The 16,283-nt window shown below is 41.0% G+C and overlaps 1 protein-coding gene across 1 annotated transcript in view; it reads left to right on the top strand.

Moving 5' to 3' along the window:
- ARHGEF28 (Rho guanine nucleotide exchange factor 28) overlaps positions 1-16,037 on the top strand; it is a 126,699-nt gene extending 110,662 nt beyond the window's left edge. The window contains exon 36 of the mRNA XM_062017778.1: positions 15,577-16,037. Coding sequence (XP_061873762.1) covers positions 15,577-15,719 — 143 coding nt within the window. The 3' untranslated portion in view covers positions 15,720-16,037. The remainder of the gene's footprint in view (positions 1-15,576) is intronic.
- The last annotated feature ends 246 nt before the right edge of the window (positions 16,038-16,283 follow it).

The following is a 16,283-nucleotide window of genomic DNA, read 5'->3' as shown; positions in this document are numbered from 1 at the left end:
GCTCTGATTGTTCAGTGCATGAGTCTGCACGATTCAGACTTGCTTCTGTCGTGCATCAGGAGCCATTGTACAGAGCGGGAAATGAGAGAAACTCTAAACTTCCCCCTGAAAGACAGATGGCATCTGAAGCGCCAGCAAATGTCTCTGCACATGGAAATGAAGCAAATCACATGTTCCTAAGCAATGTGAATCAAGCCGAGCAGTATGAATGTTTCATAAAAGGAAGCTGATTTCCGTTTTGTTATTTTTTTCTGACCATGCTTTTTCCCCAGTGAGTTTAGCACAGTTTAAGATCTCTGACCTTGTGCCTCCATTTCCTGACACCTCCGCAGGATATAGTCAATTCTGATCACCATGAAGGAAAATCCACAGATGCAATGAGAGAAAAACTCGAAAGAACTTAAAAGCTCTCTGAAACTTTTTCCATTGCCACATAAATGAATGTTTCATTATATTTTCCTACATTTTTCAACCAGCTCTGTGTACAAATTGTCACAATCATCTTTCAAAGCCCATTTGTAAATAGTGAGTAAAATTAGAACTAAGACACATTTACTAAGTGTGGTTACCTGGAAATATCCAGATGTCAGATACATATGTAGCCAGATCTTGCATTTAATAAGTTTTGTGTATACAAAGAAGGAATTTCTGGTTTTGTTTATTTTTCCTAGAATTATTAGGCATCCTGTAAGAAGTCTGGTATGTCAGAAGCCCCTTAAATTATTTAATGAGGAGCATCATCCAAACACATTGTTAAGGAGTTAATCGTGATGCATTCTACCATATGCTAAGTACTATTCAATTTAGCTTCATAAATACACTCAAATGGAAACAACTACATTCCTCCAGTGCATAACTTTCCATTCATATTTTCTAAAGTAAGACATAACGTCTCTTCACATAGCTAGCGTCATGATTATATATTATTGTTTTATGTGTATGAGAGGGAACTTTACTAAGAACCTTGGGGCAAGTTCCCACAAAGCTGAAACTGGCATGAGTACACTCGCTAAAAAAGGTGTGTCAGTCAACAGGAGGAAAACAGGATTGAAAGAAAAATGTGTTAATGCTTTACACTAATGGTTATGAAATTATCTGCATGAAAGAAGACAAGTACTTTGGCTAATTAGGAATCAGAGGAAGTAAAAGTTTTGTGTTAGACTAGACTGAGAATTGAATAAATTACTCCTGCAGTTAATTGACGTGTCAGGTTAACTAGCTGAAGTGATGCCTAGGGATTTACCTATGGATTCACTTCTTTGATTTCAGGAATCAGTGCAATTTTAATTCTTTGAAGTGAACAGCATTGTTCGCTGGTATTGCCTTTCATTTTTTAAAATTCAGATGTTGTGGCTACAGGAATAGAGTTGAAAAGTGAAAGATCTGGAAAACTGCACCTAAATTTGATTGTGAGAGGTTGTGTTTTTCCCGCCCAGGCATTTGCACTGTTAGCATGAAGGATCGTTATGCATCATGTAGTGAAGAATATAGTTTAAATCCTTATGGGCCACATGGAAGAAACCTGTGATCACCACAAACTGCCAAGTGCAAAAAATAGGGCTGTCTTTGAGTAATGTGATTTTCATCTTTATTCAAAGATAAGAAAATTGTTCATATGTGCATATAAGCAAATAAGATTGTTTGATTTAGGCAAAAGAATTCATTTATAATGTTTTTTGTCAAAGGAAATGATTTCTAGAGATGTAAAATATTTTATTTGCAATAGAAAAAGCAAAAACCCCAGAAACAGTGTGTAGTATCCTGGTAACTCCTTTTTTTTCCTTATTCTTTATAAGAAATTTCCTTCCTATTCCTGAAGGCAGATTGTACTGTTAGTAACTGCTCTACTGAACTTGTTCTTAAAACTGTAGATCAGATTATTTTGTGTTAGTTTCCCATTAGTAATTGAGATGAGGTTTAGGACAATGTGTTATTTTTTGTCTACCTTAACATCGATTGTGGCCTAATGGCATTGTATAAAAGTACCTGCCTATGAGGATGGTGCTGCATGGGTCTGTTTGTTTTTCTCATAGTTGTGCAAGATTAATTTCTTGCTGTCAGAAGAGGTATACAATGTAAAGCTGATGCAAATGTGATAAAAATCAGGTGAAATATTCTTTGCACTGTAGTGCAAAAAAGTCATCTGAAGACAGGCAAGCTGTCTCTCCATGGTTCCAAGTCAGCCCAGGATTTTGGCAAGGGTTAAAGCTCAGTAACTCAGGACTTTATTAAAAATATGCATAACTACTGCTGTCAGCACTGAGGTGGTTAATGGGGTCCCATATTGAGGACTTTGTTGACTAAGATAACTTTCATTGCCTCGAACCGGTTAAATAATGACTAGCTCCCACAAAAAAAGTCATCACAGTTTTGTGATGTGAGTGTTGTGAGATAATTTCTTTGCTGTTGTTGCTGTCTGAATGCCTGAGTGTGCATCTGACCCATTTGTCTTGTAAATTGGAATGTTACTTGTGCCCTTTAGAGCACACACTTTACATGTCTCCTCTATAAACAGCATCCTTCCTGGCCAGTGGCAAGCCAATCCCTTGCTGCCTCTGGAATGGCATGTGAAGATGCTTTTCTGCCTATTATTCTGGTGTTTTCACAATATTTTTAATAGTGTCATTTTTTTACTGTTTGCCCTGCACAGTGAGAGAATTCTCCCTGTTGTTCTTCCACTTGAGAGCAGGAAAAAAGTGGGAATATCTCTTAAAAAGAAAAGATGACATGACTCTGCAGCTCATGGTTTGTCATGGAGCCTCCTGAGCAGATGTGATATTTTGAGCTACTTTAAAGTTCTTGTCTTTTTTAACTAAGCAGATGCCAAATTGAGAACATACAATTCATCCCAAATTTCCCTTTCTGTGTTCTGCGCTATCTGCTCTTAGCATAGATAGCTGCATAGGTGAGCACAAAGCCCTTTCAGTGCTCAACATAGATTGTAATGAGGATAAAATGAAACGGAAAGGTACAAGAATGTGACGTTGAGTAACACCAGCATCTGCATGTCCCAGATTCAAAATTGCATCAGTTTATTAGAACAAGTAAGATCTTACTTTTAACTTTGCAAGAGATAGCAGCAAATTTGGCTCTTCTCCATACAATGGAATGCTGAGTTTCATGCTCTACTGTAAGACATTAATGTCTGTATGATACTCAGTGGAAGTGAATCACAGGGGAAGTATTTTTTTTTCCTCTTGGGAATAACAGTGCCATTTGTTTAAAGCAGATGGCAAAAGGGATTAAATCACATGGCGGTGTGATACCAAAGTGAAAAATATGTCATTATATGTCATCTGCAATTAGTATATTTCAAGTAACACTTGCTTTCCAGTTCTGCAGCACTAGGGTTTTGTAGTTCAGCTACTAATTTTATCATCTCAAAATACTTTTTCGTGTTTCTGAACATAACCACAGTATATGCAGCAGTATTACATAACCTTTTAATTAAGGCAGTTAATGATGTTCTGGTTTTGTTTTGTATGCTAATATAAGTAAAGTTTTTCCTGTGTAATGCCTGTCTGATTTTATTCTTTCTAATAGCTTCTTATTTAGAATTCATTCCTTAGAAGGGAAGTTTAAAATAGTACACATCTATAAGGTGATAAATGGGGTGAAGAGATTGTCTGTCACTGTCTTTTGAAGTACCACTGGTGTTGATGTGAATCTGCACACTGTACTCATTATTTCCTTGCCTGAAGTCTTCTTAACAATAGAGTGATGACCACATCTTTATGATTTTCCTCGTATTTACTGTTTCAGCAACTTCCATGCAGTGTTTTTTGGTCAGTGGAACTACTGACATCAATGAAACTGGAAAAGTTTGGACCATATCGGTTGCACATAGATTTATTCTTTTCTTAGGTGGGATTATTCCAATAGAGATCAGTTTAAGGGAAGCAGAAGGAGGAAAAGGAGCAGGTTTCAAAGCAGAGTGCCCTGGGCAGGGGTAGTCTTGGCAGACAACTGGTTTGTAGTGGAGCAGCTCCAGCTCAAGGTTGTGCAGAGCTGTGACTTTGGCGGCAAGTATGCAGGGAAAGATGTGATATCTCAGGAAAAACAGTCACAAAAACAAGAGTCATACGAAGAATTGTTTGATGTCAGGAAGATACCTTGAGAGGTCTGTGTTTTCCTCCAGTAATATGATCTGTGGGTGGAGGCCTGGTTGTTTTCCTTGCTTTAGTACATTAATAACGTTCTGTATACATTTTGTAATGGAGTTAGAACCTGAAATAGATGCACAACTATGAATAAATAATGCATCCTAATGGCTATGAGAAGCTGTTTGTGGATGATCAAATTTTGCAATATACTGAGTATGCAAACATATGTAGTTGAATCATATAGCTGAATCACCAAGTGTATCTGTCTGGCTTATTTTGAAAAGTACAATCTCATTTTAATTATTTAGTATAATACTGTATATATTCCAGAAAGTGGTCTGTAAAGTGTTGAGTAAAAGTAGTGAAGTCTTAGTAATAAGAAATCTCCTTAGCAGCATCTGCTTTTAGATATTTATTGAGAAACTGGGAAAGATTGTCTGTCTGTCTTTTACTGGCATTCATGACAGGAGCAACCAATTGCCTTCTGTATAAATTACACTGGCCACAGTCAAATTGGTAGAGAAGATTTCATGGAGTATCTTGTTCTGCCCCCCTAGATGCTACAAAAAACTTCTGGTTGGGTGTAATTTTTTGGTGAGGCAGTAGAGGGGTGGAGCCTTTGTGCTGGTACAGAAGTTCTTTTTGCTTTAATCAAAGAAAACTGCCAACAGTCACCTGCTGAGATTTCTTGAGTGTCACTTGGTCTTGAGCTGGAACATAAACAGTACAAGAATAAATGAGATTTGGCTGTATTTGTTAAGTCTGCCATAGAATAATCAAAGACACTCACATGCCTTTAAAAGTCACTGAATGTATTATTCTGTGTTATAGAATATGTGACAAACAAGTACATTTGGCAAAGATGAAAAGAGATTTTTTTTTTTCCCCCCTCATTTTGATTGAGGTTGAGATTTGCAGAATAGTTGTTGCCGGCAGCAAGGACTGCAGAGAAGCTGTCTTCTATGCAGAAGCACTTGCCATTACGGCACAGGGGCAATGGGAAAGGAATGAAGGTCCAAAAAAGTCTTCTGTGTTAAACACTGGCAGTTTTGAACAGAAGATGAAAATGACTGAAGGAGGATGTTTTAAAACATAGTGTCAATTTTTTTTTTTCTGCTATGGGGAAGCAGCTTGCTCTCTGGAGTAGAGGGGATGGGACTGCTGCAGCATTGTAGCATGTGAAGTGATGGAGTAGAAGGGCACCAGAGGGAGTCGGATGAAAGCAGAGACAGGGTCTACAGAAGTGCAGCTGCAGAACTAGAAATGAAGGCCAGATGTAGTAAAGGCAAGGTAGAAGGAGATAGTGATGAATTTGGACTTAAAGGTAAAGTCATTGTTGCCCATTGAAGAGAGAAGCAGAAGCAGAAGAAAGGAAAGTGGATCCATTTTGCTTCTGTGCACTTGAGGAAAGGACTTGGCTGAAGGGATGATGGCATATGCTTTTTGATAGTTGTATATTTTTCTGGCTTTGAGGTACAGTTTTTCCTTTAGCTTTTATGCAAACTGTCTTCACAGCAGCTGTATGTTCACAGAACATTTAGCAAAGAATTGGAAAGGGCACTCATTTCAATATACTCTATCTCACCCTGAAACTTTCTATGCTTATGATGCAAAATTTGGGGAATGTGCAACTTTCCCCTGCCCTCTTTTTAAAAAAATGACTACAAGAAGAAAGCATCAGTGCATATGCTTCTTACGAGCCTGACTAAAAACAGGTTAAGATGGCTCTGCTAATACTCAAACTGACATAAGAAATTAGTGACTATTTCCCTGTGGTTCCGCTCAGGGAGAAGTATTGCTGTGACGATCAGATAAGAGGCTTCTCTCAGATGCTCATTGTCAGAGCAATGGCCGTGTTTTTTCCAGCTAGTCAGCAAGCAGCAGCTTCTACTAAAGAGTGAGATTATAATGTAATAGATTTGAAACAGGTGCTTTGCTTTATTTTTTGCTTCTTCAGCAATTCTGTATGTTGGCATAATATTCCTCTGCCACATACTTTGAGTATTGACCTTGCCGGCTTTTATGAGTAAGAAGTGATGCATCTGGTTGGTTGTTGGGAAACCTCTATGTAAAACCAAAGTACTTAGAGAAGACTCCAGAGTGTTTTTGTATGTGACCTCTCCCTTTCAGTTTCTGTAAGAGAGTTGTAGCCTTATGCACCTCAAGAAAATGTTTCCAAAGTCCAGAGCATGCTTCTTTGTGTTGCACCTGAAAGACTGGCCAAAAGCTGGGGACTAAACGGATTGTTTGCCAAGGTCTTTGATTTAATGGTAATTTCAAAGCAAAATTGTAGCTTCAAAAAAAAAAAAAACAAACCCCAAACCATTCATAAAATATGAAGCAAAGTTAATCAACACAATAATGTCTGTGGTAACAGGGAGCTTAAAAGAGTGGTTTTGATGTGTAAATGTCCCCTTATGTTTCAAAGGGAGTGAATTCTTGAGCCAGAAACATTGTTTTTTTAGGAGTAATGCTAACTCTCTTCTGGAGAGAAGGAGAAGAAACTTCACTACAGTGTTTTTACCTGTAGGTTTGTGGTGGTTTAGTCAGGTGTTCACCAAGTCCCCTCCTAAACTAGACAGGAGGGACAGAGAAATATAATGAGCAGTTTGTGAGTTGAGATAAGGATGGAGAAATTGCTCAGCAATTAGCATCACAGGCAAAACAGATTCAATTTGGGGAGAAAAAGGTTTGATTTATTAAAGGAACAATAAGAACAGTGAAATGAGAGATAAAACTGAATATTAAAACACATCCCCCCACCACTCCCACTTCCCGGGACTCCTTTCCCCCCAACAGCGCAGGGAATGGGGGACAGGGGTTGTGGTTATTTCGTTACAGATGGACTTTGCCACTGCTTCTTAGGGGGAGGCCTCCTCACACTTCCCACTGCTACAGTCCCTCTCCGTGGGAGACTGTCCCTCTGAACTTCTCCAACGTGAGTACTTCCCGAGGGCTACAGTTCCTCACAAACTGCTCCAGCATGGGACCTCCCATGGGCACAGCTCCTCACACCCTGCCGCAACGTGGGTCATCCACCGGGAGAACAGTCCTTCAGGGACAGGCTGCTCCAGCCTGAGTCCCTCACAGGATCACAAGTCCTGACAGCAAACCTGCTCTGGCCTGAGCTTCTCTCTCCCCACAGGGTCTCAGGTCCTGCTAGGGACTTGCTTCAGGGTGAGCTTCTCATGGAGTCACAGCCTCCTTCAGGCATCCACCCACTCTGGCGTGGGCTCCTCCACAGGCTGTGAGTGGATCTCTGCTCCCTGGTGGCCTCTATGGACTGCAGGGGCACAGCTGCCTCACCATGGTGCGCATCACAGGTCACAGGGAAGTCTTTCTTTCAGGACTTGGGCACTCTCCTCCCCCTCCACTGACCTTGGTGTCTGCGGAGATGTTTTCACATTCTCACTCCCTGTTGCTGCTGCAGTTCAGCAACTGTGCAGAAACTTCTTCCCATCTCAAATACGTTATTCACAGAGGCGTTGCCCCCATCACTAATTGGCCAGGCCTAGGTCAGCTGTGGGTCCACCTTAGAATTGACTGGCATTAGCCCTGTCAGCTACAGGGGAAGCTTCTGGCAGCTCTTTATTTAAAGAAGCCACCTCTGTAGCTGCCCCTGCTACCAAAAAATCTGGCCTAGGTAAAACCACTGCAAGTTTATTGGGAAGTGGGGCTGATGGCAGAAAGGGGACTGGTTTCATTTCTGCCGAGTCTTTGGAAATGCTCGGTCAGTAACTTTATGAGATTTCCATTTCTCCAGCAAACATTCAAGCAGGAGTGTTACCTGCTGACTGCAGTTTGTTTTGAATTCAGCCTGCTGGCTAAATGTCTTCTGCAGATTATGGGCCAGGGGGAAACAGTCGGAGCCCTCATTAGACACCTGAATGAGGGGGCTGCAAGAGTTTCCCCATGCTTTCCCACTGCTGTTGTCAGTGGACAGGCGAGTGGCCCCTGCCCCTGGGGAGGTGCCTGGGCTGTGCTGGGTGCAGCAGTGGCCCAGCACTGGCAGCTGGTCACGTTCTTTGTGGTCCTTTGTAGGAAGGGTGTTCTTGGGGTTTTATGGTTATTTTCTCTTGATCATTTGAGTGCAGCTGTGTTTAATGACCTGGAAAAGAAGTAGGTCCATAAAACATGTGTTCATTGTTAGCAAAATACCTGTTGGACCCTGTGTGTGATGTATTTGACCATCTAAAGCTTCAAAGCGTAGCACAAAGACAATTTAATAGGGAATTCATACGTAAATAAATTAATACTAAGCAGAAGCAGACACCTTTCAGGCAGTATTCCCTGCCAAGGTGAGCCTGTGGGTATTTAATGCACAGACAAGCTATGATTTCAACTCAGACCTATTTTAAAGTCTCTCTTATTGATTTGCATTACAAAACAGCATGCCAAAAATACTTCAGAAGCCAAGTCCTTTAAATGCAACACAACTGATAACATAGCCATGGAAGTAGGTTAAGATTTTCTTATTATTTCAACCTATGGGAATGCTATGAACTTTATATTGGTATTTTATAGTGGTATCTCTAGCAGTGTCTGAGCTTGAGGTGTTTTTAAAATCTTTTTGTTGATCACACCAGTGTTAGAAGTAGTGTGTTTACTGGGTTTTAATAAAAGAAATTACTGTTGCATCATCACATAACTAACATAACTTTTTAAGAAAAGTGTCAAATATATGAGTTGGATCCATTATGGACCTTTGTGATAAAGTAGTTTTGGTGGAATAAATATAAATTTTGTCTTAGCCAAGAATTTGGTTCATATTCTGTAGACCAGACTTCTCTAAAGAATTATGAAGCAAAACCTGAAAACTGAATTGCATTGTTTACTTAAGCCAGTAGCTAAACACGGAACAGAAACATGTAGAATAATGGCAGTTCCAGTAATTTGAGTATGATAAAAAAAACCCAGAATACAGACATGAAGAAGAGTTGCCTTGCAGACTTTATTCATCATAGATTTTTGAATTCTTTCTGTTCTCAGTCTTGTAACACAGAAACCAACCATCAATGAGACTAATTAACTTAGAATCTATTGTGATCTAATTGTTCCTCTGCTTTTTGTGAAAAGACTTCTTATTCATGAAGGTGCTTGTTTGCCTAAGAAATGCAGCTGCCACTGTTTCACAGATTTCGACTGCCTAAAAGTAAATAGCAGCATGAAAATTCTCAGCTTGATATCCTACCTTATTCAGTGATCTGGGAAATGGATTAGGCTCCTCTTCCCTTGGTAGCTTCAGGATCTCTTTTTTTTTTTTTTTTCCCCAGTGTTTTTTCGGACCCAGTACCAAATTCCGTTCCCATAGTGAAGTCAGATTTACAGAGGTGCAAAGACCTTATTTCTTGATAGTATTTGAGCTCTTGACTCCCAGTGAAACTGCTGGGAATTGCCCTCAGTTCCTCAAAGCTTACAGTCTCTTTTTTCTGTACCAAGTGGTCAGAATCTGCTTGGCAGCAGTGGTATTGTGGCTGTTCCATGGCTGTTCTGCTGTCCTAGCACATCCAGTGCTGCCAAGTGATGTTGCCTTTATCCCACCAACCATCAGTTTGGTAAACAATTGAACCTGCTGTACGGAAATTCCATGGCAAACTGGGAAACTCTTTGTAGGCATTAAAAAAGCAATCAAAACCAGTCATAGTGCCGGGTGGTGAAAAGGAGAAAGGCTGAGGTGCCTGGAGTTCCCTAGGGAAATGGTACCCTGGGATGTGTCTAATGGATCTGCAAGGAAACCTCTGGGAGCACCCAGAGGTGCTGTGAGATTTGCTGGTGAGCTGCTTCAGTGGAGCTCATGGGAGTTAGGCTGCCGTTTCCTATTGAGCTGTAGTGGCAATTAAGAGCCTGTTACCCTTGAATTCCTTTGACTATCCCAGACCTGATGGACTTAGCACTGGTTTGTGGGTGTTTGCTTGTGCTTTGCATAATGCATGAGTGCTGTTGGGTGGAGGGTGGTGGGTTGTGGGGGGATTAAATACAGCAGCACTGTCATTTCAAATAGCTTTGGCCTGAAGTTGATATGTCATCTGTCAGTACAGATGAACTTGCTAGAAAAACTGGTACTAGTTATTATAAATAAATGGTAATCCCAAACCCTAACTCTGTGTATTATTTTCCAAGGAGTAATGGTTTTGAGAATCTTTAACATATTTGTTACTAAAAGTGGCATCAATCTCCTTTCATTTAATGAAATTTTATTTTGTAAAGAGGTCTAACATATGTCAAAGGTCTCTCATAGCAAATTAATTCAGAGTATGTATGCAGTTTCGCAGAATCTATGTGATGAGTTCCCCCCCCACCTCTGCTCCTTGTGTCCCCTCATTTTAATTTTTTTTTTTTTTTAAACAGCTGGGAATGAAGAACCCAGCCTGATCTATGAGCGGACTCATCTTTGAGGAGGAGTTTGATCAAGATGCCTCCTGAGATCCCTTCCACCTTGAATTGCCCTGTGATGCTGTGAAATTAGGGTCAGAGCTGAAAGATAAATATTGAGGGCTTTCTATTAAAACCACAGAGACATGAGAGGGTTTTTTTTTGCCTGGAGTGTTTCCTAGTGCCTTAATAATGTCTTGCTATCCTCATAATCATTACTGTGGGCACTCCAGGCTTACCTGAAGAGCTCTGATCCCCAGGGGGGTGAGAGGAATGAAGTAGAGAATCTGTGGCATTTATTTGATGTGGAAGTGCTTTACATCCCGTGAAAACAGACAGAATGTGAGAATCAGTATGACTAATGAGCTGTTTACTTGTCTTTTTGTATTCTCCCCTCCCAGATTGTGTTTATTTTGGTACGTATTGATCTCAAATTCCTGCAAATGCCATTGCTTTGTCCTTCACCTTCGGAGCAGTTTATGTGATGCCACTAATCCTGTCTCTTTAGTGCTGCAGGAAAGGTAGGGTATGATAGTGAGAATGTGGAATGCCACTCTTTTCCCCCCTTTCCTGTGCAACATTAGTATGTTTTTAGCCAGGAGCTGTTTGGAGTTTGAACCCAGACCTTGTTTAGAGAACTGTGGTCTCCTTAAAGGCTCTGGTGAAAGCCATCCCCTCGAGCACAGTGTTGCAGACCTACAGGCCTGCAGTCTGCTGTTGTTGTGTTTGTTTCCTAGAAAAGTAATTTTATTTTGGGGGAGTAGAAACTCTGCAGTTTCTTGGTATGTATCCTCATGGTTCTAAAGCTAAACTCACGGAAAATGAGTTAAAAATGGATTTGTTTTTAGTGTTGCATTTGGCAGTATGTGTCAGTGTGCATGACACAATTTGTTATAAACAGACTCTAACTCCTTTTGAGAAAATTGGTGGAATAGACAACAGCAGTTATTTAACGAAATGGTCTCAGATGAGATAAAAAGGAAAAAACAGCTGGACTTAAATGATGTTTTGTGCTGTGGTGTGGCACTACTGGACTGAACATGCTTCAAGGCCCCAAAATGTTGAAGTGCTGTCACAGAGCATGTAATGCTTCGTTTCCAACCTCAAACACATCTCTCTTTGCTGGGGGCTTTGACCAGCCCGACATCAAAGGAGTGGATTTTTCTGGTTCACTGTTCAGTTTTGTGTAGGGTACATGTGGTGCAGTGATGGATTTGCCTCTGGGTCTTTAGGAAAGAATCACCTGTAATATTGCAGGATAAATGAATTTTGCATAACTGAGAAGCAATTAAAGGGTGTTTAAGTTTGCACATAAACTTAGGGGCTGGGTTGTGAGGTGATGGCAACAGCTGTTGGCCACTGTGGTAGTGGTGGGGAGTGGGGACCTAGGAGTCTTAGAGAGGACCCCATGGAAAGATCTGAGCTACAACTCACCTTTGTAAGTCTAGAAATATTTCTGCAGTTATATAAATAGGAAGTAAAAACTGTGTTCCTTAAGTGTCGATGAGCAAGAGGAAGGCTGTGGCCAGGTACCAGTCACCTTAGTTTATCTGTTCTGTGAAAGTGGTATGGGAGCAGGACAGTGGGCAGAACCCAGTCCAGGCAGGATGGATGCAGGCAGGGGCAGAGGGAGGACTTTTGCTGGGTACTCGCCTGATGGGTGCGCTGTTGAGCTGAGCACAGGCTGCGTGAGCACCACTCGGAGGCTTGCAAGAGAGCAGAAGAAAAGATAGGTAGGTACTGAATTTAAACAAAGGGAATAATACAAAACTCATTTGGTGGCTGATGTTGTCAAATGAGTTAAAGTCACAACGAATGAGGCAATAAAAGGCCGATAGTCCTTATTTACCTGGCTCTCGATCCACTGAGTTCTGTCAGCAATAAGCAATAGCACAGCAGACAACAAGCCTGGAGAGGGGCTAAGAGGGTTCCCATGGGTGTTCCAGCTGCCTGAGTAGCACAGAAAAGCTTTTTGGATGGCAGTTTCCGATACCACTCCCTCACCAGCCGTCCTCTGCCTTGCTCTCTGCTGGATAACTGGTTTATGGTCTCTTTTTTTTTTTTTTTCCCTTTTTTTTTTTTTTTTTTTGAGTGTGTGTGGGGGGAATGTGCAAATTTTGAGCATCCTCAGCTCTCAGAGTTCTTTAGTAAGCAGTAGCTAATATTTTCAAGGCTGGTTGTGAAGGTATCTTCCCTACTTTGGGAGAGCATTTGAGGAGAGGAATTTCTCTCATCATTCTCCTGCTTGGGGCCAAGGGCAGCACCAGGGAGCCCAGGAGAGGCTTCTTGGCAGCTACTGCATAACAAGAACCAGCGCTGGTTGGCAGATGGGTCCCCTTTCCCCACTCTCCCTTCACCTGAGGCTGTTATTACCAATTCTGGCAGTTCTTGCACCCTTTCCAAGTAGCTGCTTTACCAGCTAGCCCCCTGGCTGGGCTGCTTCCAGCCTGGTACCAGGCAGGGAGCCTGCCCTACCAGCCTCCCTGCTGTCTGGCTCAATATGTCAGCCCAGGGACACGTTGTGCTTTGTTAGGCAAAACCTGGTTGAGTGTCACTCAAAGCAGAGCCAAAAACAGCCCCTTCCCTCCTTGGTTGGATTAAACACAACCTTTCCATCCTGAGAAGCCACTTGTCACCTCAGCAGCAGCTGGACTTTTACCTCCCTGGGTGCTCTCCTGCTGTCCAGGTTCTCCAGATGCAATAAAATGTAAAAAAAACCAAAAAACCAAAAAAACAAAAAAAAACCATAATAAAACCCCAGCTAAACTACTGATAAATAATTTCTTTCAGTAGTGACAGAGTCTGATTTGTTTTTCCAGAACAATGACCATTTCCACTGCTCAGCTCTGTTCCTTAGAGTTGTAACAGCTAATGAGAAATGTTTTGGAAACAGCTACTGTTTTAATTGGTGAAGCAATTACTGTTTAGTTTTGATGGTGGAAAATAGCTACATGTAAGGTGTTTCTCTTTCTTTTCTGGGTTTTTTCAAATTTGTAATTAGGCTTCTCCAATTATGTACTTCATAAGCTTTGGAAACAGATCTTTCAAGTAAGCACTTACTGCCTGGTATTCTTATGCATGTAACTTTTTAAGGTGAATAGACTCACAGAACTTGAAAAGAATATTAATGTGGGTAAAATTACCCTGAAATGTGTTTATAGAATTAGAACCTTTCACTGCTAGGGCTCTTTTTAATAAATAAAACTGAAGTATCCAGTTTCCATCAGTGAAAGTAGACATAGGATATTTCTGGTTTCTTCTGTTGCTGCACTATTTAGTCTTTTTCTAATACGGCTTTCAAAAAAGAAACAAGTGCGAAAGTCATTTTTAACAAAGCAGAGCTGTTTGAGTAAGTTAGAGTCAAGTCCTGCTGTCTTACATATTGTAAATAACACACCTGAAATTAAGACTTACTCTGAATTTTCACCAAGACCAAAACTGTATCCTTTAAATCTAGTGCAAAACAGTGAAAGAAAAGGAATTTGGGATTAATTTTCTTACCATCCCTTGTCATCCCACAATGACCAAGCACTGCTTGTGTGTCAACACCCTGCCACTGACCCTGCAGTCTCAGCAGCAGGTATAACATACATTTGGCTTATTCTGGGAACCAAAGCCTTTGCTCCCTACCACCCTGCTCCCCTAGCTATGTGAATATGAAAGAGGAGAAGATGCTGAAGGCAGATGCAGTGATACAATGTGTTCCCACATGCCCATTGCATGATCGTCTCCCTCTGCTCTGTGCACCTGGTGGCGGTGGAGGGGAGCAGCTGGGGAGCCTTGGCTCTGCAGGGTGCCAGCAGGCTTGTTTTGCCTTAAACTCCTGCCTTGGTGAACAAGACTGGTGAAAGCCATGTGCATCAGGGGAATGCCAAATGTGGGTAAAGAGTAGTTTCAAATTGCCACTAGTTAGAGCAACATGGTGTGTCAAAAATCAAGTACGTTGCTTTATAACAGAGTTTCATTACACACACGTGAGAAAGGGTAGGGACCAGAGCAGGCATGAAATGTCTTTTTAGCCCTCTGCATGAGTGACCAAGACTCAAAGGACTCCAGTGCTGGGTTTGCTTGCCCCTGCTATTAGCCGTGCTGTGGAAGAGATGTCAAACTCCACATCTTCCTGTAGAGTAAACATTTTTAATCCTTCTGATGTAGTAGCAGAAGTATTTGGGCCAGGATTACAGTGGAAAGTATCGCAGCCTGTCTGTGGCAGAGTTTTCTCATCTATAGATATGAGAATACATGCTCCCTTGTTGTGCAGCTTGTTTTTATGGTAAAAAAATGGTTTGTAGACATGCAGATGTAGAAAAGCCAAATACTAAGGTGATGTCCTGAGTGCTTGAAGTAGTACAGAAAGCTGACTAGGGAGAAGACCAAATCATGGTGGGGTTTTTTTTAAGTAGTGCAGAGATCATCACAAAAGAATTCAGAGGTCAATGCTGGAAAACAAGTAGCCAATTCTCTGTGTTTTCAGGAGATAGTTGGAAAGATAACAAATGAAGACCGTAGTGAAATAATTTCATACTGTTTGGGTACAAGTATTATCTCCATGTTACACCTGAAGGCTGGAGACAAGAATAGGGTAGGTAGTTTGTGCAAATAAACACGGCAGAAAAAAAAATGGTTATATATATGTTACAGACTGCAAGTGACAATCTACAGGGTTTACTCAGTTCCTTTTCATTCAAATAAGGAAGGCTTGCAAATAAAATTCTGTGCAATGGTGGGGAGGATATTAATTTCACAATTGTATCGTTACTAACAAAGGTACTAATTATGTGATGTATGTTTTCCTCTAGCCCAGCTCTTGACAGTGTTTATGCCTTTTCATTATTGTGTGTTTGGTTAGTGAAGCAGGGCTATAAATTCCTTTTATTGCGATAATAGTGATCATCCTTGCATGACAGTGGGCAGACCTGAACACATTTTGTTAAGGTGCCTGTCATCAGTCTCTGGTATTTGTAATGCAGCAGTGTTTTCCCTTCTGGACAGGTGCAGCAAACTAGAAAATAGTGCTAATGAAAAAGTAATTTTCCTCTTTTCAACAGCATGGGAATGGCAGATAACGTGTTATCACATGTGCTTCTCATGTGTGTTACAGATGTGAATGCATCACAGACCCAGGGTCCTCAAACCAGCCTTCTAAACCAGGGGTGTGTCGAGGCACTGCTGCCGGATCTGCCTGAGAGCCTACAGGACGCAGAAAGTGGAGATGGGGTAGAGGAGAAGATTGTTTACCTCTGATCGCTCATTTTGTAATCTCAGTAGCACTTTGCAAGTATAATTCTGTTTGCTTTTCTAAATGTCTGTAGTTGCTCTCTGTATGACCAAATGACTGTAAGGATAGTATTTAATATGCAATGCAAGATTATTCCCATGATAAATACAACAATTAAGTTATTTTGAAGCATTTGTCTTACAATCTCACTGGCAAAAAGGAAAGGCAAAAATAGTAGTCTCATAGTTAACTTAACCCTTCTGAAACTCTGCTGCTTTCCTATGTAGAAGTCAGCTAGCTTCCTGCTTTCAGGTTCCTGGGGTCGTTGATGCATTTGGTAGTAAGAAACAGTACCTGTTTCATGTCTTTTTGTTTCTCAGAAACACTTGTACACTTCTGTCAAACTGAATAAATATTCTTTGCTTTTGCACAAAGTTGTAACTTTGGTTCATTGTCAGGTTCTCCAAATAAATGTGAAAAGAGGATGAAAACCAAAATAATGTTCTTACCTGATTTGCACTGTGCTGCTGCAGATGGGCCTGCCTTGGTCTTGTGCAGCCAAAGCTGTGCTCCACCAGGAGCAGGCAAAA

The sequence above is a fragment of the Colius striatus genome, chromosome Z (genome assembly GCF_028858725.1).
Source record: "Colius striatus isolate bColStr4 chromosome Z, bColStr4.1.hap1, whole genome shotgun sequence".
Lineage (NCBI taxonomy): Eukaryota > Metazoa > Chordata > Aves > Coliiformes > Coliidae > Colius > Colius striatus.
The sequence above is the reverse complement of the archived record's forward strand: the minus strand, read 5'-3'. Positions and strand labels throughout refer to the sequence as shown.